The 25,110-nt window shown below is 47.9% G+C and overlaps 1 protein-coding gene and 1 long non-coding RNA gene across 11 annotated transcripts in view; both read left to right on the top strand.

Moving 5' to 3' along the window:
* PTCD2 (pentatricopeptide repeat domain 2) overlaps positions 1-25,110 on the top strand; it is a 46,960-nt gene that overhangs the window by 1,890 nt on the left and 19,960 nt on the right. For all 10 annotated transcript variants that reach the window (XR_011425254.1, XR_002799885.2, XR_011425255.1 and 7 more), the window contains 6 exons: positions 3,094-3,223; positions 6,273-6,390; positions 9,501-9,579; positions 10,006-10,097; positions 12,508-12,621; positions 17,833-17,907. Coding sequence is in view for 7 of the 10 variants with exons in the window: in XM_023618221.2 (XP_023473989.2) it covers positions 3,094-3,223; positions 6,273-6,390; positions 9,501-9,579; positions 10,006-10,097; positions 12,508-12,621; positions 17,833-17,907 (608 nt within the window). In the remaining 3 variants the exon portion in view is untranslated. The remainder of the gene's footprint in view (positions 1-3,093; positions 3,224-6,272; positions 6,391-9,500; positions 9,580-10,005; positions 10,098-12,507; positions 12,622-17,832; positions 17,908-25,110) is intronic.
* On the top strand, positions 20,470-23,641 carry LOC138917376 (uncharacterized). Its single transcript, XR_011425256.1, has 2 exons — positions 20,470-21,890; positions 21,986-23,641. It is a non-coding gene; the product is annotated as an uncharacterized lncRNA (long non-coding RNA).

Here is a 25,110-nt window from a genome sequence, read left to right as displayed (position 1 = left end):
TGAAACAGAGCAGTGCTATGCGTGCTGATGCGTTTTCATGTTTTCTCCTCTGTGCTGGAAAAGTCAGTAGGCTCAAACAAAGATTTCTTTAAAAAATTAGCAAAGTATTGATAATTTTTAAGGCAGAGTGATGGGCACATGGGAGGTCATTATACTGTTCTCATTGCTTTTGGGTATGTTTGAAAATTTTTATTATAAAAAGCTAACAACACACCACCACCAGCCTAGGTCCTATTCCCTTTCAGCATCTGGGCAATCTTGTTGCGTTCATTCCCTCTCTCCAGCACATGTGTTTTTCCTGGTTCTTCCCCCTCCTTTACAAGCACAGCAAGAGTGTCCTCTCTTTTAGTAACTCTTGTTTGTCTCTGTTGGCTTTTCACCCTCCTTCCTCTCGGTGTTGGATGAGCGCCTGGCTGAAACGTCTTCTTCCGCTCACTCACAGCCCAGCCCTCCAGAGCGGTCTTCCCCACTGCTCTGCTACCCATACTGTTGCGTCGTACCACCTATGGGGCAAGAAGAGAAATCTCAGGAGTGGGGCTGTTGTTGTTAGTGCTGTGGACTCAATCTGACTTCTAACGACCCTGTGTCCGGCAGAGCAGAGCCCTGCCTGGTCTTTCTGCGCCATCCCCTCACCGGAAGGTGCTCCGTCAGACAATTCCCTGCTGCTGTTCACGGGGTTTTCATGGCCAATCTTTTTGGAAGTGGGTGGCCAGGTCCTCCTTCCTAGTCTCTGTACTCTGGAAGCTTCACTGACGCCTGTCTGCTATGGGTGACCCTGCTGGTATTTGAAATCCCGGTGGCATAGCTTTCAGCATCACAGCAACATGCAGCCACCACAGTGTGACAGCCGACAGGTGGGTGGTGTGGCTCCCTGACTGAGAAACAAACCCGGCCACAACTAGTTGTAAGAGCGCCGATCTTAACCACTAGACCCCCAAGAGTGGGGGAGACTGTATTAATCTCCAGTTTAGTCGACTCAATCTAGATTTTCCTTCTGCCTCAGGTCTGTTGAGCTCTGTGAAGTTGGCAGAGTTAGGGCTCCATATCATTGTGTAGTTGTTATTTCTAATTGTCGTAGTCTTTTTAAGGCTGTGACAGTTGTGCGTATGTTCTGAAGGCAGTGAATATAATGAGTGTCAATGGACTCCATGTCACATTGGTATTTATGAAATCCCGTCAACGTTTCATCATTATGAGAACCCACAGTGGTACTGGTTGTACACCACGTCATGTGCAAACTCACCCCCCGGCCTGCTCGGTCTGCCATCGTGGACCTTACCCTGTCTGTAATGCGGTTTCCTATGAATCTGCTCGTAGTTCTGCCCTCACCACCTTTCTCCCGGAATTCTGTGCTGTTCCTTGTGCTGATTCCCACAGCCAGAGAATAGAGCGAGTGCTCACCGCTCTTCTCAGTTTCTCCAGCCCTGTCCGGCCCCTTCCTTCCTCTAGTACCGCTCCGCTTCCACCGCCCTGATTGCTCTCTCCTACAGTCAGTCACGTGGAACATGCTTCACCATTGTTTTCACTTAGCTCTGTGGAAATATATCTTGTCTTGTCAAGTAGACACGAAGCGCTTTCAGGACAGGGACCATACCTTGGCCCTCCTTGTGTCTCACACTGGAAGGATGTGAATAAATGATAAGCCCTTAAATCTTGACTAATTTGTTTTAAAATACAGATTATGTCTGTTGAAATTTTGGATTCTTAAGGTTTATTAAGAAGCGTTAAGAAGGACAAGGTGTAAATTTAGCCCATCGAAATCTTTTAGATTGGAAATTCTTTATAAATATTTAATAGAATAAATCCTCTTAAATCTGACATGTGACAGAGTGAATGAGAATGAGAACAGTGTGGTCTGTGACTTACTGGCGGTTGCTGTCTGCTCGGCCTGTGCTGTGTTATCTCAGGATGACCCCAGGAGGTTGGTCTCTTGATCCCCACTGTACACGTGAGGCGTCACGTCTCACAGACAGGGGTCTCCATAGCATGCAAGTGGCAGAGCCCAGATTTCAGCCCAGGTCCTTCCATCTCTACAACCTTCAGCCATGGTGTGGTTCTGCAGATAAAGATCGGAGCATGCGCTGCCTTCGCTCAGACCTGGGGGGGCCTTCTTTTCTCTTAAATCGAGAGCAGTGTCTGCCTCAGCTTCCTGATCTTGTGTTTTTAGTGTATATTATACCACTCCTTTCAACAGAATTTCTTCAAAGCTCTGAGCCTTGGAGCAAATCCTGTAGACTTTTCCTGGCAGCTTCTGATACTGAGAACAGCCTGCCTTCTGGAAAGCAGATGCTTGCTGGTGCCTGCCTTGCGTCTCACCCCGATTCTGGCGAGAATACAGTCCCTTCCTGACGCCAGGAAGCAGGGTTTCCTCCCGGTGTTTGACTGTCACCACAGTTGGTCAGACACAAAGACCCGGGATGGAGATGGACTGATCACCTTGAGGTGATGCTGTTCCTGAAGGAGCGTGTGCTGCTGTCTAGAGGACTGAGTTTTGCCCCCGTGCATTCTGTAGTGCTGTGGTGTGCTTCTAATAGCCGCGTAGAGAGACCAAGAGGAGTGAAGAGAGGTGAAGTCGAGTCAGTGAGAGACGTGCACTGTTCCCGAATCCTGTGAGTTAACCGCGTGGGTAAACCATCTTCAGTCCAGTCCTTCCTTCTGGTTTTCCTGCTGGGTGCCCTGCCACTGGATGGCTTGGGTATCTTGGTTACGTTTTCTTTCTTTATTTTTCCCATGTGTCACTTTAGATCCAGTTCTGTGGGCTAAGCCTCTGGGACATTAGTTCTCGAACTTGAGTGTGTGTAAAGATCACCCAGGTAGTCAAAATGCATTTTCTTCTGCTCCTGCTCCCAGAAATTCTATATCAAAAGGTGTTGAGTGGGGGCTGGGCCTGTGCCCCTCTGACGCAGGTGCTGTGCGTCCTGCCCCCCTCCCACCCTCTGCTCTGGAGGAGACCAGCCAGTGATGGGAGCTGCCTGGCCGGGAGCCCCTCTTGGGGCCCCTGTGTGGTGTGCCAGGTCCTGTCTTGCCTGGAGCTCAGACTCTGGCAGCCCCAGTCAGCCTGAGTGGTGGCCTCCACACTGTGCTTTCTTCCAGAATCCTATCTGAGAGACTTGCAAGAGAAGTTGACCCAGAACAAGCTCATCTTGAAGGAGGAGTTGAGAACTCTGCTTCATTTATGCAATTCCCGGGACGATGTGGAGCTGGCTAAAAATGTCATTTACAGGTGAGGCATTTCCCTAGAGCTCTGTTAGCTGTCCTCTCTTCTTGCTCTCTTCCTTTTCCCGAGCATCATATCCACTTCCAGGATGTCAGCTGTCACCTATACACTGATGACTTCTGAATCTCCTGTTCAGATGCCTGCCCTGATCTCCAGACGTTTATGTCCGTTCACTGAGCAGACACTGGGTTCCTGCCACGTGCCAGGTGCCGAGGATGAAAAGGAGATATTTGTCCCCCAAGAACTCACCAGCCTGTTCACTAACTCCGCTTCCATGTCCCATAGGGCTTCACACTCAGCTTGCACAAGTTCTTCCTGTGTTTTCTGTCACATTGGCCAGTCGCTCAGGACAGACGCCTGGGAGCCTCTTGCCCCTGACTTCATTTGCTCTCCTCTCTGACGGTTGAGAAACCCATCTGCATCCTCTTCCCTGGTGTCGCGTCTCCAGCCCCGTTACCAGTCTTAGTTCAGGCCTCAGTGTCTCTCGCTGGGCTCCTCGTGTCCTCCCTCCAGGCTTGTGCCTGTTGTGTACCCTTGTCTCCGATCCCTGGTGGGAGTGTCCCATGTCAGAAGGAACTCAGGTGGACTCTTAGTCTGCTCTTAGGGAACCAGCAAAGGTTCTCCGTGAGAGTGTGACACCACACCAGCAGGCTGAATTTCTGAAGTTAAGTTCGTTGCTCCTTTTTACCATTCTTTAAAGATCCATTTCTGTACATGGACCTGCATTTATATTGAATGTTTATGTATAGACATTGGAAGAATGTATACCAAAAGTTACCCGTGGTTCTCTGGGAATTATACATTGTATTTTTTTTTTGTCTAAATATTTACTTTTCTGATTTCTCAAACTTGTCTTTATTGGACATTATCAATTTTATAATGTGAAAAAATAATGTTATTTTTAAAAAGGAAGAGAAAAAACAAAATCACACAAAATTCGTTGAAAATACGAAAAACACCAAAAAAACGGAAGAAATATATCACAAATTCTGCTGTTACCGTTGTCTCTTGCTGTGTAACAAACCGCACTAGAACTTAAGACCACCACCATTTCTTGTTCCTCACACTTCTGTGGGTTAGGAATTGCGGCCCATCTCAGCTGGCCAGTTCTTTGTTGCTGTTGGCTGAAGGCTCACCTGCAGTCTGCTGGTGGCTGGGCTGGGCGGTCCGAGCAGGCTGTGCTTGCGTTTCTGATGCCTCAGTGCCCCTCCGCGTGGCCCCCTCTCCATGTGGTGGTTCATGAGTCTGGGAGCTGCACTAGCCCACAGCACAGGTAGAAGCAGCAGGCGCCATGGGGCCTCCAGAACTGGAATAGCTTCACCTCTGGTGCATTCTCTCAGCGAGCGCAGGTTACCCGGCCAGCCCAGATTCAAGGGGAGGGAAGGGATGCCACCGCTGCATGGATGGAGCAGCACGCACATCCAGAAAGGAGAGGAGTTGATGGCGCTGTCTTTGGGGCCGATCTACCACCTCAAAGAAACCACTGTTAATATTTTCATATGTTTTCACACTGATTTTTTTCACACACAGATTTTGTGATTTCAGTAGGGTTTATTTTACATGTTGTAATTTTTACTGTATATAGAGTGATATTTTCTTGTTTTCTAAATTAGTATAGCATAAATGTTTTTTTCTTGTTAACATACACTTAGGAATCATATTTTAATGGCTATACAAGATTCCATTGTGTTTTAGGTATTTTAATTAACTGTGCCCCATTGTTGAATATCTAAATCATTTCTAATTTTTCCCCAGTATAAATAATGCCATGATGAGTGACTCTATGCGTAAAACTTATTCTTTATTTCCTGTTAGGGATGAGAGGGTGTGAACCATCCAAAGCTTGTCCGTACAGAGTGCCAGATTATCTTCCCAAGGGTTGCACCGATTTACGGCCACACTGTCAGCAAACCCAGCTCTGCTCCTTCCGTTTCACTAAGTTGAGTCACTTGAGACCCTGTGGCTGTTTTATTCTCAATCTTTTTGGTACCCAAAGCCGTCAAATGTTTACAAAAGTAACAAAACAGGATAAAATTCTGAACACTCTTTCCAGTCTTATTTTTTATCATAAACATTCAGAGTATGAGTCACAGTTCCTTTATTGATGCTGATGACTCTGCCCAGTTGCTCTCCTTTCCCTTGACGTGCGGGCAGCTGGACAAGTGGGAAGATGGCGGGTCCACGGCCTCACCAGCCTGTCCTCCCCTCCTGAGACGCGTGCCCGCGCTGGGGAAGAGGAGCAGTGAGCTGCAACAGAAGCTCTTCATTGAGCCAAAACGAAGAGCGGCTTATTCCCCTCAAGCCCCTGACCACGTGCTGTGGTTTGGTTTGTAGGGGGATTTCAGACCCTCTGACCTGAGCATTTCTTGTCAAGAAGGTGACACATTATCTCTGACTTCTTAGCACTTGTATTGGTGTGAATGTCATTTAAACTGGGAAAGCTTTTGTTTTGTCTTTAATCCGGTGCAAGTTTCTCATAAGACTATTTACTGAAATATATTGATTTTATTTATTTATTTATTTTTTTAAGATTGGCACCTGAGCTAACAACTGTTGCCAATCTTCTTTTTTTTTTTTTTCTGCTTTTTCTCCCCCAATCCCTTCAGTACATAGTTGCATATTTTAGTTGTGGGTCCTTCTAGTTGTGGCCCGATGAACGGTGCCATCCCCCCACCCCTTTCCTCCGTTCCCCTCCAGCTGGGGTCCATGTGAAGAGACAGTGCCACTCCCGTGGGCTGACAGATGCCAGAGCCCTGCTGTGCCTGACAGTGCCTCACATTCAGTCCTGGGGGTTCTTGTTAAATTGAGAAGATGATTGCCATGTACATTTTTTCCTCTTTTATTTCACAGGGTATGTGGGCTTCCAACAAAACCTGTTCGTTTATTTATAATTCTGCCTTCCAGGATTCCTGATATCCTCAGTTCTGCACTTCCCCTCCAGACCTGGAGAGGGCCTCGTTGTGGTGTCCCCAACACCTAGGAGAGCACATGCCCTGGTCTGTCTGTCCTTTCCCATGTCCTGCTGTTTGGCTCACTGAATTGTTTCGGTTGCCAGGTACCACGCGGAGAATAGAAATGTCACCTTGGGGGAGTATAAGTTTGGACCGCTCTTCATGAGGTTATGCTACGAGCTGGATCTTGAGGAGTCTGCAGTGGAGCTCGTCCAAGACCAGGTTGCTGTCCTGATTGCTCTCCGTGCTGCTGAGGGTGGGCGTTTGGGGATGTCAGGACAGGCAGCTCCCTCCACATGTTGTCAGAGACCGTGAGTGAATGAGCTCTCTTCGCGTTTGTAAGGCATCCTTGGAGAAGCGCCTCTGGAGGAGTAGGTTTCTGTACAGGGCGTGGGGCGGTTGTGGAGGACGGGGAGGCATGGTTTCTCTGGGACTGACAGCCTCTCTTTGGAGGAGCTTTCGTGGGGTGGTTAGGACAGGCTGCTGTTCTGTCTTTAACATCCCTCACCTGCGTTTCTCTCCTGTTTTTGTATTTTTACTTCTGGTTGAAGGCTACATTGTAAATTGCTTTTCCATTTTCACAACACTTTGACTGGGGCCGGCCCCATGGCTGAATGGTTAAGTTCGAGCATTCTACTTCAGTGGCCTGGGGTTCGTCGGTTCAGATCCTGGGTGTGGACCTACACACAGCTCATCAAGCCATGCTGTGGTGGCATCCCACATAGAAGAACTAGAGTGACTGCAACTAGGATAAACAACTATGTGCTGGGGCTTTGGGGAGAAAAAAAAAAAGAGGAAGATTGGCAACAGATGTTAGCTCAGGGCCAATCTTCCTCACCAAAAAAAAATAACAAACAAAAAAACCCCAAAAACTTTCACATATTCTGATTTTATTTTCCTGAAGACAGAAACAACAGTGATTATTTTTGTAGTTATCTGTTGAATATTCACTGTGTCCTCAGCATTGCTCCAGCACCATACAAGCTCCATTTCATTTGTTTCCCACAATAGCCCTGGGGAGGTGGACACTATCATCATTTCCATTTTACAGAGAGGAAACCGGGACGCAGAGACATTGTAAATTCATCGGTGGGCAGAAACAGCTGTTAGATTTGCGGCCTGGGCTGGCCACCAGGGACAGTCTGCTAGTTTTAGGAACCTCCATAACTAAGTTGTCCTTCCGCCTCTTACTGTTTCCATATGAAGTGCGCCGTCCGTGGTGGAGTGGTTAACCCCCGGCTGGCCCCTCTTTTAAGGACACTTATGCATTAGAAGGATGCCGTAATTTAGAAGGCAGAGGAAGATGGTTTCCGAACAGTACGGGTTAGTTTGAGACTATTTTTCTAAAAGAAGAAATGTACACGCATATTCACATTTTAGTCTGCTCTATGTGTGTTAAAGACCTGGAAGGACAGGCACTAAGCTACTGTTTTTCTTTAGTGGGCAGAATTATAGGAAATTCTCACTTTTTACTTTACACATTTTTCTATTGTTGGTTTTATATTAAGCATTTGCTAACGTTGTGATTAAAAGAAAATGAAAGTTTTACTATAATAAGTCATAGCTGTGAGTATAATGATAAAAAACAAACAAATGAAAAGAAAGGAAAAGAACGTAAAGTTCTGATGTTTTTTTGACCTACCTGTGTATGAATCATTCGTGCATGAGCAGGTTCCTGGGGAGCAGGATAAACTGAATTGGAGTCACGTGACCTGGAGCCTGGTCCTGCTTCCACCCTCACACGTTGGGGCCCCAGAGCCTGTAGTCCTGCCAGGATGGGAGCCTGGGGCCACGCAGATCTGTACCGTGGCTGGTTCAGATTTTACATGTGCTGCGCACGTGAAATACATGATGGGTTTTGAATACTTGGAAGAGAAAAAAGAATGTAAAGCACCTTAGTAATTTTGTATTGATTACATGATGAAATTATATTTTGGATTTAGTAGATTAAATAACATATTATTAAAACTGATTTCATGAATTTCTTTTGCTTTTTTTTTTTTTTTTTTCCTTTTTCTCCCCAAAGCCCCCCAGTACATAGTTGTAAATTCTTCGTTGTGGGTCCTTCTAGTTGTGGCATGTGGGACGCTGCCTCAGCGTGGTTTGATGAGCAGTGCCATGTCCGCACCCAGGATTCGAACCAATGAAACACTGGGCCGCCTGCAGCGGAGCGGGCAAACTTAACCACTCGGCCACGGGGCCAGCCCCTCTTCTACTTTTTTTAATGAGGCTGCTTGAAAAGAATCACATACGTAGCTTGCACTTCTGGCTTGCAGTATCTTCCTATGCACAGGGCTGGGCTGGTGGTTTCCCATCACACGTAGACCATAACTCAGACCCCAAGCGTGCCCCAGGGGGCCTTGGTGTTCTCTCATGTCCTGCCCTTCTCCCCGCTCGCTGCCCTCTGGACCTGCTTATTCTTCCTGGACATGCCAAGCCCCCAGACCAGTCTGTACCCTCATCATCGAGGCTTTCTCCTTTACTGCACTGAGGGCCAGTCTTCTCAGAGAGCCTTCCCTGACCCCCTTCCAGCATCTTCTCTGTCCCTTTATCCTGTTTCATTGTTCTTCATAGCCCTTATTGGTACTTGCAGTTGTATTTTTTCACTTGTTCGTTGTCTCCGCTGGCAGAGCTGGCGCTCCACTAGCTTGTAAGCCCCCAGAGCTCCAGGCGGGTGTGCGTCGTCTTCCTCATTCCTGTTCTCAGCCAGAGAGCAGGGCCCGCATAGAGGGCTCTTAGGAAAGAGCACGCTGGAGCAAGGCGGACAAGGTGTTTGGGCAGCGCATGTCACGTTTTCATGGCGTTAGGAATGCTGAGAAAAGTGTTGAGAGCTACTGTTTTAGTGAATTATTTCGGAAAGTGAATAATCAGCTTTGTCTTATTCGTTTGTCAAAAGAGGATCTTAGTTGTGTGAGGCTGTCCTGCCTTCGTCCTCAAGCGTACTTAGAGCTGCTGTTTCATGTTAACGTGCTGCCACCCCGGTTCCAGAACCACTGCCGGCAGGGGTAATGGGCCTGTTTCTTCTCTCCTAAGCATGAAGCAGCCACATTTCATGAAGACGCCCTTTGCTGTGTTTCTGCAACCCAGTGACCTCTTGCCTCTTGTTCAGTGTGCCCATTGCTGGAGGCGCGACAGCTGGGAGAGGGGGCAGCATTTGGACTTGTTTTGAAAAATAAATCTTTGGTATATCAGAGATTTATTAGAGAATTCAGGAGGCCACATGAATAAAGTATTCACAAAAATAAGTGCTGGACAGATAAGATGCAGTATAATGATAAATACCCCCTTAATAGTTTTAACTTTTAACCCACTGTATTGTTTTCCTTCATTAGCATTTACGAGGTTTCTTCTCAGACTGCACGTCATTCAACCTTTTGATGGATATGTTATTTATCAAAGGCAAATATAAAAGTAAGTATTGCAGTTTATGTATGCTGAAAGATTCTGCTGTCTTTGTTGGTGTAGCAATTAGGAAAAACAATGGACCAAGCAAATAGGATCCTTATATTCCTGAGGAGCAGCCAAATTATGGAGACTTCATTCTTTCAGTGTGAAAATACTGTCGCATCGCATGTCATGCCTTAAAGTAAACACCCCAGATGGTACTTATGCTGAAAATAGAATGTTTTAAAATATTCGTTCTTCCTGTATGACCTGATAATTTATTTTGAAATTTAGTTAATTGCTAAATGACTTTGACAGATAGCTTTTATTGTGCTGAAATGCAGTTTTCAGTAGATGGTGCTGAATGGATTAGAACTCTGGGGGTCCATGGTGGAGGACCCTGAACTCACTTGAACACACTTAACACCGCTGCCCCGCGCCTCACTTTGGCAGGTGCACTGGAAGTGTTGATTGAGATGAAAAACCAGGACGTGAAGTTCAGCAGAGACACCTACGTCCTTGCTTTTGCCGTTTGCTACAAACTGGTAAGACTTCTTCCCTTAACTTTCAGAGCGTTGTGGATAAGGTTTGAGAGAGGATTTATTTTTTCTCTCCAGATAAAGTTGAGTTCCTATGAAGTGTGTTTTCCATCTGGTGCAGATATTTCCAGTTTAAATGTGTTCGTTTTTAGAAGACTCAAGTTAGCCATGTGAGACAGTTCTACCGTGGGAAAACCAGTTTTGTCATCTTCCAGCCGTCTCTGGCAGTTGCGTAGACAGTGAGAATGAGAAACAGTGGGCTGGGTTGAGCTCTGCCTTAGAGTCGTCTTGCCACCGGGCTCGTGCTGGGCTCCGCTTGACCAGCCTGCTTGGCGGCCCTCTCCCTTGGGAGTCCGTTAGTGGACTGCAGGCTGCTTCATCATCCTCTGTGAATTTCTCTGCTTGCTAAGTGGGAAGCGACGTCCCTCCTCCAGTGTCTCCTGACAGTGCTCCATTCGTGTCACCCGCAAGCACTCCCAACACTGCCTGGTGCTGCGCTAAGAGAGGCACGTGCCATCCTCGCCTCGAGAGGGCAGGTCCTCGTAGGCCAGCGCCCGACAGAGCCTGGCACACAGCTGACCTTTAATAAATGTATGTGACGTTAATGGGAGCTCTTTGAGGACAGCGAGCACAACTTAAAAGTCCCTGTGTCGTTTCTGTACCAAGATACTTTCTTGCACATAGAAACTGTTTCTTCATTATTTGTTGAATGAATGAATGGTAACTGAATATGCAGCGACCAAGGTTCCATGCATTACTGTAGTCATTCACACCATTTAAACTTTAGAAACTTCATAAAACCTTTGTGTGCTGAAAATGAAAGAACGCCAAGCAAGCTAGAAGAACATGGGCCATCCAAAAACTTCCCTAAAAAGTATAGCAATGCCAATTTTCCAAAGCACTAGAGGCAGGTGGCTTACAGTCGAAAGAAAACCAACCCAGAAGTTGAGAAACTCGGAATCTGGTCTCAACTTGACCAGTAGCTGGCTTTGGGGCGGCCATTCACCTCACTGGTGAGGTGAAGGAGTTGAGCAGTAACTGGCTTTGGGGCAGCCACTCACCTCATTGGTGAGGTGAAGGAGTTGAGTGTCACTGGCTTTGGGGTGCCACTCACCTCACTGGTTAGGTGAAGGAGTTGAGTGTAACTGACTTTGGGGCGGGCACTCACCTCACTGGTGAGGTGAAGGAGTTGAGCGCTAACTGGCTTTGGGGCGGGCACTCACCTCACTGGTGAGGTGAAGGAGTTGGATTCAGGAGCAGCAGGCTTTTTCTGTAAAAAGCCAGACAGTAAATATTTTAGGCTGTGGGGCCACATTACAGTCTCTGCCACATATTCTTCTTTGTTTTTGTTTTTATAAACTTTTAAAAGCGCACAAACCATTTTTAGCCACAGGCTGGATTTGGCCTGCAGTCAGAGTTTGCTGAACGCTGCCTTGTTAGATGAGCCTTTCCAGTCGTACCGTTTTATGATTCTGAGAAACAGGCGGCCAGCGAAACGCACAGCGCTCCAGCCTCAGTCGCTCGGCATTGTGATCCATGCGGATTTCCTGACCTTGCTGGAGATGCCTCCCTGAGTGTGCACTGGAGAGACTGAATTCTCTTACTTAGGAAGGGCTTTTTCTCCCCTGTGTCATGTCCAAGAAGAACTTGTTCTCAGTGGAGACTGGAGTTGGAAATTGAACTGGTTGGCTCTTACACATTCCAAGCCAATTCTGGGAACTGTCCTCGCTCATCAAATTCAGCTTTTACAGCTTTTACTTTAGGATTTGAGTGGTGACTCACGTCATGAGAGTGATGCACAGATGCAGAGCTGATGCTGCCCTCGTGACCTAGGGCCCCTACCCCACGTACAGAGGAAGAGGGTTCAGCTTTACCATTGCTGTCTGCTGCTTTGTGTGTCACTCACCTTCCTGGATTTTTTTTAAGGTTTCTGTTTTCACGGAATCCTTTCAGGATTTGCGTTCCAATAAGTGTTCACGTCTTCAGATATGTGACTTCCATAGATATTTAGATTGGCGATGCCCTCAGGAAGAGTTCTGTGGTGCTGCCGAGCTTTCCTCTACCATTTCATGGAGTCGCAGGCTGACTGCACTTTGATGTTACGGTCCCTGTGTCTAGAAACCAGCCTGCCCGGACACAAAGACACCTGTGTGTTTGCTCGTAGATCTGCCCCAAGTCAGAAAGTTGGCAAAGAACTTTAAAAATAAAGTTAAATTTAGATTCGAGCTGCTAATGAGTAGATAACTTGGTCTGTTTGCAAATAGTCTCGATAGGGGGCTTAATCTTAGAAGTGGCTTGAGGTAGGGTCTGGGAAATTCTTCCAAAAGGAAATCTGACATACTGAGCACTGTTTGTCATTTTATTAAACTTAAACATTCGTGTCATGTATTTACTGAGCCATCCTATCTCCTCCCAGAATAGCCCTGAGTCCTTCAGAATCTGCACCACGTTGAGGGAAGAAGCGCTCCTCAAGGGAGATGTCCTGTCCAGGAGAGCATCCTGTTTCGCCGTGGCGCTGGCTCTGAGTCAGGTAAGGCTTGGAGGCGGTCCGTGAACAGGGCGTGGCAGGGCTTTACTGCTTTCGTCTGTTCTGGCTTTATTTTACTTCTTTTCCTTCTGACTGTGTCATAAAGAAAAGTCCCACAAGGAGACCAGTGCCTCTGGTGCCATACAACCTGCACCCGTCCCTGAGCCTCTAGAGAGTGTGTGCAGTTACAGGGGAGGACCCGGCGTGCGTGCTGTGTAGAAGGGGCTGGCCAGGATCCAGTGGAGGATCAGTGAGGGCAGCTGCGCCCTGGGAGACATTCTCCAGTAATTCAAGTGGAAATTTCATGATGGGTTTACTATGCAGCATCTCAGAGAGCACTTTAGTTGACTAAGCTGACTTTGCCTCAGCTGAGTGACGACTCCTGGGTCAGCCCATTGTAGAAGTGGGGTCCGCCACGTCCGTCATCAGCCCGTTGTAGAAGTGGGGTCCGCCACATCCGTCATCAGCCCGTTGTAGAAGTGGGGTCCGCCACGTCCGTCATCTGCCCATTTAGAAGTGGGGTCCACCATGTCCGTCATCAGCCCGTTGTAGAAGTGGGGTCCACCACGTCCGTCATCTGCCCATTTAGAAGTGGGGTCCACCACGTCCGTCATTAGCCCGTTGTAGAAGTGGGGTCCACCACGTCCGTCATCAGCCCGTTGTAGAAGTGGGGTCTGCCACGTCCGTCATCAGCCCATTGTAGAAGTGGGGTCTGCCACGTCCGTCATCTGCCCATTTAGAAGTGGGGTCCGCCACATCCGTCATCAGCCCGTTGTAGAAGTGGGGTCCACCACGTCCGTCATCTGCCCATTTAGAAGTGGGGTCCACCACGTCCGTCATTAGCCCGTTGTAGAAGTGGGGTCCACCACGTCCGTCATCAGCCCGTTGTAGAAGTGGGGTCTGCCACGTCCGTCATCAGCCCATTGTAGAAGTGGGGTCTGCCACGTCCGTCATCTGCCCATTTAGAAGTGGGGTCCGCCACATCCGTCATCAGCCCGTTGTAGAAGTGGGGTCCACCACGTCCGTCATCTGCCCATTTAGAAGTGGGGTCCACCATGTCCGTCATCAGCCCGTTGTAGAAGTGGGGTCCACCACGTCCGTCATCTGCCCATTTAGAAGTGGGGTCCACCACGTCCGTCATCAGCCCGTTGTAGAAGTGGGGTCCGCCACGTCCGTCATCAGCCCGTTGTAGAAGTGGGGTCTGCCACGTCCGTCATCAGCCCATTGTAGAAGTGGGGTCCGCCACGTCCGTCATCTGCCCATTTAGAAGTGGGGTCCACCACGTCCATCATCAGCCTGTTGTAGAAGTGGGGTCTGCCACATCCGTCATCAGCCCGTCATAGAAGTGGGGTCCACCACGTCCATCATCAGCCCGTTGTAGAAGTGGGGTCCACCACGTCCGTCATCAGCCCGTTGTAGAAGTGGGGTCCGCCACGTCCGTCATCAGCCCGTTGTAGAAGTGGGGTCTGCCACGTCCGTCATCAGCCCATTGTAGAAGTGGGGTCCACCACGTCCGTCATCTGCCCATTTAGAAGTGGGGTCCACCACGTCCATCATCAGCCTGTTGTAGAAGTGGGGTCTGCCACATCCGTCATCAGCCCGTCATAGAAGTGGGGTCCACCACGTCCATCATCAGCCCGTTGTAGAAGTGGGGTCCACCACGTCCGTCATCAGCCCGTTGTAGAAGTGGGGTCCACCACGTCCGTCATCAGCCCGTCGTAGAAGTGGGGTCCACCACGTCCATCATCAGCCCGTTGTAGAAGTGGGGTCCACCACGTCCGTCATCAGCCCGTTGTAGAAGTGGGGTCCGCCACGTCCGTCATCAGCCCGTTGTAGAAGTGGGGTCCACCACATCCGTCATCAGCCCGTTGTAGAAGTGGGGTCCACCACGTCTGTCATCAGCCCGTTTAGAAGTGGGGTCTGCCACATCCGTCATCAGCCCATTGTAGAAGTGGGGTCTGCCACGTCCGTCATCAGCCCATTGTAGAAGTGGGGTCTGCCACGTCCGTCATCTGCCCATTTAGAAGTGGGGTCTGCCACATCCGTCATCAGCCCGTTGTAGAAGTGGGGTCTGCCACGTCCGTCATCAGCCCATTTAGAAGTGGGGTCCGCCACGTCCGTCATCAGCCCGTTGTAGAAGTGGGGTCCGCCACGTCCGTCATCAGCCCGTTGTAGAAGTGGGGTCCGCCACGTCCGTCATCAGCCCGTTGTAGAAGTGGGGTCCGCCACGTCCGTCATCAGCCCGTTGTAGAAGTGGGGTCCGCCACGTCCGTCATCAGCCCGTTGTAGAAGTGGGGTCCGCCACGTCCGTCATCAGCCCGTTGTAGAAGTGGGGTCCGCCACGTCCGTCATCAGCCCGTTGTAGAAGTGGGGTCCGCCACGTCCGTCATCAGCCCGTTGTAGAAGTGGGGTCCGCCACGTCCGTCATCAGCCCGTTGTAGAAGTGGGGTCCGCCACGTCCGTCATCAGCCCGTTGTAGAAGTGGGGTCTACCACGGCCGTCATCTGCCATTTAGAAGTGGTGTCTGCCACGTCCGTCATCGTTAGACCAAATCCTTTTGTTTGGAAGTGGCTCAAGCTCTCTTTTAGCCTCCCCTTCTCACTGGATAGATGGAGCCAGCTGTCCACACCTCCGGGAAGGACAGTAGAGCTGGAGCCTGGACACCCCCTTGAAGAGCCCCTCCTAAGCTGTCTGATTCATAGAAAATATGAAATACTTTACGTGTTTAATATTCAGTAAAAGGAGATTTTGTGGCAGCAAAGATAATAACCAGGCCAGGTTGTTGACCCGGCTGGTAAAATGTGGCTGGAGAATTCTTGTTTATCATTCATTAGAAATGCAAATATCGGGTGATCCATTTCCATAGACTGCTGGGGAAGTCACTGGAGGACAGAGACTGAAGGGGACACTGCTCTGTCCTCCTGGTCTGCCAGAGCCGAGAGGATGAAGGACAGTCTGTTCTTAGGGACGCGTTTCTGCTTCTCGCTGTAGCTCCCGTGGTTTTTCCTTCCTGCTGTGTGGTGTATTTCACGTGTACATTTGGTGCGTGGATGTGTTGTAACTTAAACCGCCATGACAAACCTCCCTGGGGCGTTGTCAGTGCCTGTCTTCTCTCGTTGGCGCCTTTGCCCTGGATGCAGCCTTGTCTGGTTGTAATGCCTCCTCCTGTCTTGGTTGGTTCCCTGTTGGTGGGATTTACGTTTCCAGCATACGCCACTCCTGTCTCTTCTTTGTCGTCATCCTGGATCGTGCAGCTGTCGGCGTAGCCCTGCATGTGCGCAGGTTTGGACTGTGCTGGATGTGCTGCTGGTCCTTCTGTGAGTGTCACCCACCTGTGGGGACGGGACATATGTTTAATCTGAGGTTTCACTTTTGCTTTCTGGTATTGTAACTTTTAAAACAGCTATGCCATGTTTTGGTTTGTATTTTTGCTCTAGTGGCTACTTTAAAACCATAATTTTATTTAATTTTCTTAGTCCTCTAATTCCTTTGATAGTACCTATTAATTCCCTACTGTAAGTAGTGGTGAAATTAGTGTATTTCCTCTTTGGCACTATTTTCCTCCTTTTCTTCCACCCAGTTTTGGTTGATAGGTTATCTTTCGTGGTATTCACTTTTCTCTTAAATATGCTTCATATGTCAGCTGTAAGTGACGTTTCTGGCCAAGGTGAGTGAGATGAGGAAGTGGGCCTCCTGTCTCCGCCTGTCCCCCTCTCCCCTCTCTCACGGCCCTCGTTAGTACCGTCACCCGTCCCCGTCCAGGTGTGCGACAGTCACGCTCTGTTCTGCAGCCACAGTCCCCACCACGTTACTGCCGGTTGTTTTGCTCTTATTTTTCCGGTCATCTCTTTGTTGACCAAAGGGTGTCTCTAGTAAATTCTTCAAGGGAGCAGTATTCTCTGAGTTCTTGGTATTTGAAATTATTTGCCTGTTGTTTTGTTACTGGAACTGCAGTTTGGCCAAACATAAAATTTTGAGGTGACATTAGCTTTTCTGAGGTTTTAGCCATTGCTCTCTGTCTTCCAGCATGAATTTTGCCGTGGAGAAATCTGAGGTCTGCCTGATTTTTTTTTTTCTGATTCTGAATGACTTGATCCTGTTTGTTTTTCTCACTTCTGTTGTCTGTGTCCATACAAACAACCTTCCACTGAAGTTTCTTCATGCGCCAGTGATTTTCTTACTTTGTTGTGCTGTGTTCCTTTTCTGTCTCTCGTTTTTCCTCATAGCATCTTTTTTTTTTTCAGTTTTCTTTTTTTTTTTTCCTTTTTCTCCCCAAAGCCCCCCAGTGCATAGTTGTATATTCTTTGTTGTGGGTCCTTCTAGTTGTGGGTCATAGCATCTTTATGTGGATCATGTGCTGGTTCTTTTTTGATTATTCATCATTGAAAAACAAGTTTCTTTTAGACCAGCCACTTGCAGAAGATCCGTGTCAGAGAGAGACCAGGGCTGTGGTGCCGTGTTCTAGGCCAGCAGGAACTTTCTCTGTGTAATGCAGAGTTGTCTACAAATATGTGTGGGCTTGGCCGTTCCCTGGTCCGTGGATGGGTGTGGGTGTGGTTCTCAGCGAGAAGTCTTCTCTGCCGCTGCTGCATGGTGACATAGTGCTTCCTGCAAACGTGGCTGGTCCGTGCGAATCCTCTTTTGGCCTCACTGCTGCCACCAAGGTCCAGAGGCTGCTTGTTACTTGACCTGAACTCTGTTTCCACCACTGTAGGCAGGATGTGGGTTTTGAGACCCCTCACCTGTGAGACCTGCTCTGTGGGCTCTTTCTGAGGTAGGCAACCATGTTTTCCCTCTCTGCTTACTCCAGAACCTACCCACGCGCCATCTCCAGTGTTTTGGTAATGCTTCCACCTCTTCTGTGGTTTCTGGTTTCTGCTATGTTCCAATTATGTCAAAGAAGGGGTTTATGTTTCTGTTTCTCAGTCTTGTTGTTTTTTTAAAGCTCATTCCAGTGGGAGAAGAGGAAATGCCAACTTTATGCCTCCATCTTAAAAACCGGAACTTGGGCAGGTTGTCGAAACATTCAGTAATGTGCTGCTGTGGGAACCATGTTGTAGAATGTTCCTTTTTGATCACCAGATAACTTTTTTTCTCTGTGGACTTCAAAGCCCTGGGCCCCATGAACAAGAGTAACCTGACGTCTTGAAATGATATTTATGAGAGCAGAGTAATGTTCATGACCTGGGTTTGATTTGTTTCTCTTTCTTCTAGAACCAAGTGGCAAAAGCCGTATCCATCTTTTCTCAAATCATGAAGCCAGAAAGCATAATCTGCACTAATTTGAATGTAAGTGACTTCTTCGTGGTTTAAAGTAGGGCTTGAAATGCAATGGGTGAGGTCTGGATTTTTTTTTTGGTCTGTATACAATGACTTCATCTCCCAAAGTTTTCGTCCAATTTATTCACTTATTGAGCTCCGTGTGGAAGTCCCAGTATAGCCCCTGTGAGAAGAGTCAACACTACTGTGCTTCCAGGAGTTTATAAATAGGTGGGAACGTAGATATGCCCGGATATCAGACGTGGCTACGTGCTGCAGGTATAGTGCATGACTACAGAAGGTGTAGAGGCAGAGAGAGGGGAGGTGGGCTCTCAGTCTCTGACTGAGACCTGAGAAAAACCAGCGTGCTAATTGCATCCTGTCCGTGGTACCTAACTCGTGGAGTCAGTCTGCCTGTGCTGCATAACATAGTGCCTGCTGTGGGAGGCACTCAGTAGGTGTCAGCCATTTTTATCCTGATGTTGCCAGCCTGCGTGGCCGTCTGCCCCTGTGAGCACTGAGTCATCTGTGCCTTCCCAGAGCAATGCAAAAGGCTGAGACTCTTGTCACTGGGGACATCAGAGCCCCTACTCAGCGAGCCCTGTTGGGCCCTGCTTGTATGCTGAGTACATTTGTATTGTGGGGAGGTGAAAAGAAAGTCCCTGACTTTCAAGAACTTCTAGTCTCCTGAAACACCAAGGGGTCAGGAGGAAGAAAACAGAAGAGCAGAAATGTGTAAACACCAGTGTGACGTGAACTAGGATAAAGGAGCACAGCCCATGGGGTATTCCGGGATGGGGAGTGAAGGGCTGGGCAGCAGGAGCAAACCGCAGAGGCCTGAGGGAGGGGAGAGTCGTTGAGCAGAGCTCCCACGGAGGACAGAGGATGGAGAACGGGCCATGGGCTCAGAGGGATGGAGGTGGAAGGGCATTCTTCGTTGGAAGGTGAGTTCTGCTCAAAAGAGTGCAAACTGTTCATTGTAACCACCTCTTACTCGCTCTGGGTCCTTAGGCAGGTTACGTAACTCTGTGGACCCCATTTTCCTTTTGTCTGAAACAGCAATGGTGATAGTGATGGCGCCACCCTTTCATTGTGAGCATTGAAAGAACAGCACAGAAAGCAGGTAGCACAGAGCCTGGCACGTCATCGGTGTTCATGAATGCTTGCTAATACCAGTAGTATTTGTTTGAAATCAAGTGTGTTAAATAAAAAAGAATAGTTATTTGTAACAAATCCTAGAACCCAATGAACAGGAATTAGGCCCAAAGCCAACTTGCATGGTTTTCAGTTCTGCACGTAGTGGTTACCCTCCAAGGTCACCCCAGACCAGCGCCCAGACGACTTTCAAGAGAAGGACTAGATAAGCCTTTATGGTAAACTTTCAAGAACGTGGTTCTGCAAGAAGTCCAAGATAGGAAGACCTTGTATTTGACCTCATATTTACTTTTCAGACTGCGCTCACATGAGGGAAAGATGAGCCTAGAGAGCCAAAAAGGTGGAAACAGTGATAATAGAGAACCTGAAGGAAAAGAGATGGATCTGGAAGGCATGAGACCAAATACTAGAAAAATAGCCAAAAGGAGATCTTGTAGTTTGCCAAGGGCACGAGCCTGGAGGGGGGATGAGTGTCAGAGCTGTCGGGTGAGAACTCATCTGCATAAACCAATAATGGATCTGATATGAAGTGATGAATGCCTCCAAAAGGGAAGTAAGAGGACCCAGGGATGAGTTTATGGGGCATCAGTGGTGAAGCAGAGGAAGCACCAGAAAAGACAGGGAAGGAACAGCAGCAACGTCGAGAAATCCGAGGGGCAGAAAGCCCTGCCTGTCCGCCTGCTGCAGACAGCTGCTGTCCCCAGACCAGCGCCTAAGCAGAAACGGCAGGTCAGAGCGGGCGGGTCGGCCTGAGAAGCTCACAGGCTAGCGCCGGTCTGGAAGGCCAAGGTGGCAAAGGTCCAGTGTCCAGGAGTTCGGGTCAGTTCAGCCAGCAATACCAGTAAGCCAGCCAGACCAGGAAGCCTGGTCTTCCAGTGGACGCCACGTGCGATTTCTCTTCTCTTGCTTCCTGCTGGACGTGGACGGCTCTGGGGTGTCAAAGCATCTAACTGCTCCGAGAGAGAGTGGGCTGCTGATGCACTCGTTCCTGATTGGGCAGAGTAGAATTGCTAGGGTTCCAAGTGGTTCACAGCATCAAGTAGAGAAGAAATACAGGAGGGTCTCGTGAGAGGAGTTTTATGCGGATCGTTAGTGTCTTTTCCTAGAGTTGGGGTGAGCTTGGGGGGATCAGTAAGGGTTGGTGGTGGGAAATTGAAGAGTGAGATGGGCGGAGTTTTAATTTAATTGAGCTCGGGTACCATGCTAGGTACTTTACGTTTGTTGGCTCATTTTATACAACACTATTAGAACAATATTTCTCCAGATTATACATATGTAAAATGAAGATTTAGAGGGTAATTGAATTACCCAAGTTCTCACAGTGAATCCAGTGCAGAGTCAGAGTTTTAACACAGACAAATCTGTTTGACCACAAAGCCTAGGGTTTCCCCACCACCCCAGACCTACAGAGATAAGGGCTGTGTCTCTTTCATCCAGGATCGGGACTAGCTGCTCCAGGACGGTGAGAAGAACGTAGGACTGGATGTCGAAAAGCGCCTTTGCGTCGGTGCACGCACTCCACGTCCTTGCGTTTAGATTCCTTGTCGATTTCAGTCCTTGCCTCTCTCTCACAGCTGTTGTGAGAATCGAGTAATGATTTTTCTTTTCAAATGAGAAAGTGCTTTGGTGGCCATCAGCCGTGAGCCTGTCGAGAGGGAAGTGTCCACTCCAGTCAGAGAGGAGATGCAGGGGTGGAGGGAGGCGTCCACGGGCCGGGTGCGGGCTCCTCTCCTCTGAGGGCTGGGAAGGCGGTGGAGAGGGGTGTTTCGGGTGAGCAGTGGGGAGGGAACCTTGAAATGATCTTGAACATGAGTCATCCCTTCCATGGACTGGGTCACAGAATTATCCATTGTCCAGAAACTTGAAGATGGTTTTATCGTTTAAAAATTCTGCCTCAGGAAATTCTTCCAAATGTCCAATCTAAATTTCTCATATTGCAATATAGGCCTATTTCATCTTCCTCAGGGATATGGAAAAAGAGATGCTTGCCATTCTCAGGTTTAATAATCTTTCAGGTTCTGGGTCTCTGTTATTAGCAGGTTTTTGAAAAATAATTTAATGGGCCCCAGCTTCTCTAAGGCTGAGTCATCCACTTGAATCCTTAGGGCAGTTTGTTAACTGTGCAGAGATGGAACCCTGGCAAATAGGCTGAGTAGAGACTCTGTTCAGTCAGTGCTAGCAGAAATAAATGAAGTTATTTTTCTATCTACTTTAAAAATTAATGCCTTAGACTAAAATCTTTTCCTGCTGCCAGTTGGAATTTGAACTTAACTCATCTTTCCCCCTCAACTTAGTTTTCTTTTCATCAGAATTGCTCCTGATGCCAATATGACCCAGAGGGCCAGGTTTCCCGTCTTTTGAGCTTGTACTTGCTACACACAGCATTGACTTAGCAGATGATCTTATCGAGGCCAGTGCGTGTTGACTCTGCTCTGTCTGAATTTGAGTGCATCAATCTCAAAAGAACTGTTGCCCTCTTAAGCAATGCTGCTCAATATCAAAGGATTAATTTCCACTTTCAAGTATGTCTCAAAGTAGTAGAGACCAATATGGGGTAACTTCCCATGGATTCTATTTGAATTCTCATCATTTCTCTAGAAATCTGGCATGTCTCCAAATGGAGACTCATTTTGAAATTGAATCTGTTTGCAGGGAAATTGACAAGTAGTTTTGCTGCTTTTACCATTTGTTTTTTAATACAGATGATGTTTTAATGCCCCTTTCTCCTACTCACTAAGGTCACCCTAAAGCTCTAGCTCATGCTGGGAAGTCTCCTAGGCTGCACAGGTGGGAAGGAGACAGAGGAGACAGGAGTCATTTCTCATAAATCTCTTTGTGGCAGCATCTCACTTATCTGTGTAAGTTAAGAATTGCATTTGGTTGGGAGCAATGTAGACTCCAAAAACAAACAAGAGTCTATACAAATTAGAGGCTTTCTTTTTCTTCTACGTAGAAAACCAGAGATGGTCAGTCTAGGTCTGGTGTGACATTCCATGACAACATCACGGACCTGACTTCTTTCTGTATTTCCACACCACCGTCCCAAGGATGTGACTTCCATCCATCACATCTCTATTCCAGCAAGAAGTAGCAAGAATGGAGGACAAAAAAGTTGGTTGCCTTTAAGGATGCTTTCCCAGTTGTCTCAGCCAGCAATTTGTACTTGTTATTGACCAGAACTTGACCCTGTGACCACCCCTAGTTACTAAGAAACCTGAGAAATAGAGTCTTTGAGTTCCATACATGACAGCATCAGGTAAAGTTGGGATTCCGTCATGAAAACAGGAGGGTAAAATGGATACGACTTAGTAAGCCAGCAGTCTCTTCCACAGTGTGACGTTCTGCTTCAGGTATAGCAAACTTCAAAAGAAAAGAAAAAAGAAATGCAAATTTCTCTGTGTTCAGGGCTTCTGTTCCGTTTTTTGGTCAAAGGTACCCAGTGACTTGGCAGCATTTCCTGAGGTCTCAGAAAATCTGAGGGGCAGGAAGTAGGGGTTCTTTGATTAGTTTTTCTTGCCCCAATTCCCCCCGCTCCTTGCTAATTCAGTTTTCCTAGCCTTTTGCTTGAAATCTGCAAGGTTAAAACAAAGTGCTGTACCCTGACTTAACTTTTCTTGACTGCACTGAGACGGGGGTTTGAGACAAGCTCCTGGCTTTAATGTTCTCTCTGCCTCTCATCAGCAACTGCCCTTGTCTCTATTGCCTTCATCAGTATATTTCAAGACTTGAAACTTACTCTCAAAATCCCTGCTGAATTAGGGATAGTTGCTGGAGGCAGGGAGAGAAATTGGGAAAACTTATCAAGAAAAGTTGAAGTCTTCCAGGAGCACATCATTAATCATTTCCAGTGTGGAGCTCCACGAGGTCTATCCTTGTAATTGCCAGGGGACGTGTGCCCCTCTTCTCATTCGTTATTGTTGAGGGTCGGCTAGATAACAGGCACTGGCTATGTGGCACTCAATGAGGTAGGCTTGTCCTTGCTTTCAATAGGACGGATCACTGCCAGCCAGATCGGGATAGGTTTTTATTAGCAAGAGTGTTAAGAACTATTAAGAATGGGAGATTTTGCCCTACGTCCAAGCTAACGAGTCAGCCTACCACAGCTTCACGGATGCTGGTAGCGTGCACAGGACACCAGCAGGTGAAGACAGGTTATCACTCACAGCAGTAGTAAGAGCCAGAGTATTAGCCTCTTAGCATCAGTTTCTTGAGCCCACTTCCTGCAGGGTGACATGAAGAAGGGTGTATGCCTCTTTCACACACAGGGGGTTATATGTTAAGGAATAACTTGGCACCCAAATCTCTTATAACGGGCAGTAAGCGTGCCTGCCCTTTGCTATGGGTGAAACACTGTCTGCCTTCCCAGGCTGGTGGTTGTACAAACGTCCTTGAAAAGGTAGTCTGACATAAGGGCAGTAGGCACTCCAATTGGATGGGAGAGTCCTACGGAGGGTGCCAGTGCTTCTGTCTGAGCGGGGAGACCCGTGGAGGGTGTCAGTGCTTCTGTCTGAGTGGGGAGTCCCATGGAGGGTGTCAGTGCTTCTGTCTGAGCGGGGAGACCCGTGGAGGGTGTCAGTGCTTCTGTCTGAGCGGGGAGACCCGTGGAGGGTGTCAGTGCTTCTGTCTGAGTGGGGAGTCCCATGGAGGGCGTCAGTGCTTCTGTCTGAGCGGGGAGACCCGTGGAGGGTGTCAGTGCTTCTGTCTGAGTGGGGAGTCCTGTGGAGGGTGTCAGTGCTTCTGTCTGAGCGGGGAGTCCCATGGAGGGTGTCAGTGCTTCTGTCTGAGTGGGGAGTCCCGTGGAGGGTGTCACTGCTTCTGTCTGAGCAGGGAGACCCGTTGAGGGTGTCAGTGCCTCTGTCTGAGTGGGGAGTGCCGTGGAGGGTGTCAGGGCTTCTTCCTGAGCGGGGCGACCCGTGGAGCGTGGTCTCCAGCACAGCGTGTGCTCATGGCTGCCTGTGCTCTACAGCACTCACCTCAGTCAGGCCTGTTGCTCTAGTCTACTTGAGATCCGTGCATTCTGTTCTTTGGACCAAAGATAACCCCTCACCCTGATCAACTGCACAACAAACATAAAATGTTATGAAATGCGCTGTTGAGAGAACTTAGCTGGTTGATTATAACAAGGGATATCTCTTCCAGAAAGACCACCTTTCTTGAGCATCAAGAGCCTTAACAGTGTTCATACCCTTTGACTTTGCAATTTCACTTCTGGGAATCAAGCCTAAGAAATTTGCAATTAAAAACATGTATGCCCATTTATTGATGTGATAATGTGTGCCGTTTTATCTCATACATTATTTATATGATGGATTGCTACACATTCGTCATTAGAAATGAGGTTTTCTTTTTTCTAAAATTTCTTAACTCTATGGGAAAATGTTCATTGTATAATAATTGACAAAAAATGGGATCAAATTTGAGGGAAGAATTAATATATTGGGGGAAGATAATACATGAAATTACAAACAGTGGCTAACATTAGTTGGTGAATTTTGAGATATTCTGTTTCTTTAAACTTTTCTGTATTTTTCAGGTTGTACTAGTGGACAGTGGTAATGAGGGGGGAATGCCTTCTTTTTTCCTCGTGTTAATTATGTCTGCTTCCTGGAAGGTAGTTAGTGGCATCATTTTGAAGGCCACATACAGTACCCAGTTTTGAAAGTTCCCTGATAGCTATGGTGTAGACAGGAGTACCTCATTAAGACCTTAGCCACCTTCCCCTTTATACCTGCAACAACCTGTGTGCCTGCAATTTCCTAACCAAAAAATATAAAGAAGGTAAACGTGTCATTTGCCCCCAAGCCAGTCTTAGGAGGTCATCTGGTTGTCATCCCCTCTGCATCTAGAAGCCACAGAGGAAGAAACCGAGGACCTCCTGGGTGCTGGTGTTTTATTTAATGTTTAATGTAATTCAAAGTATGAGAGGTAAAGGTATTTTCCACATTTTACAAATAAAGATCTGGTAGAGAGATTAGGTCCCTGGCCAGAGTCACATCGCGGGTAATTGCAGCGCTGGCATTCCAGCGCGGTATGCAGACTCCAAAACCCGGGTTCTCGCCATTTCTGCCCTGAAACAAG

The sequence above is a fragment of the Equus caballus genome, chromosome 14, assembly GCF_041296265.1.
Source record: "Equus caballus isolate H_3958 breed thoroughbred chromosome 14, TB-T2T, whole genome shotgun sequence".
Taxonomy (NCBI): domain Eukaryota; kingdom Metazoa; phylum Chordata; class Mammalia; order Perissodactyla; family Equidae; genus Equus; species Equus caballus.
This window is presented reverse-complemented; position numbering and strand designations above follow the sequence as displayed.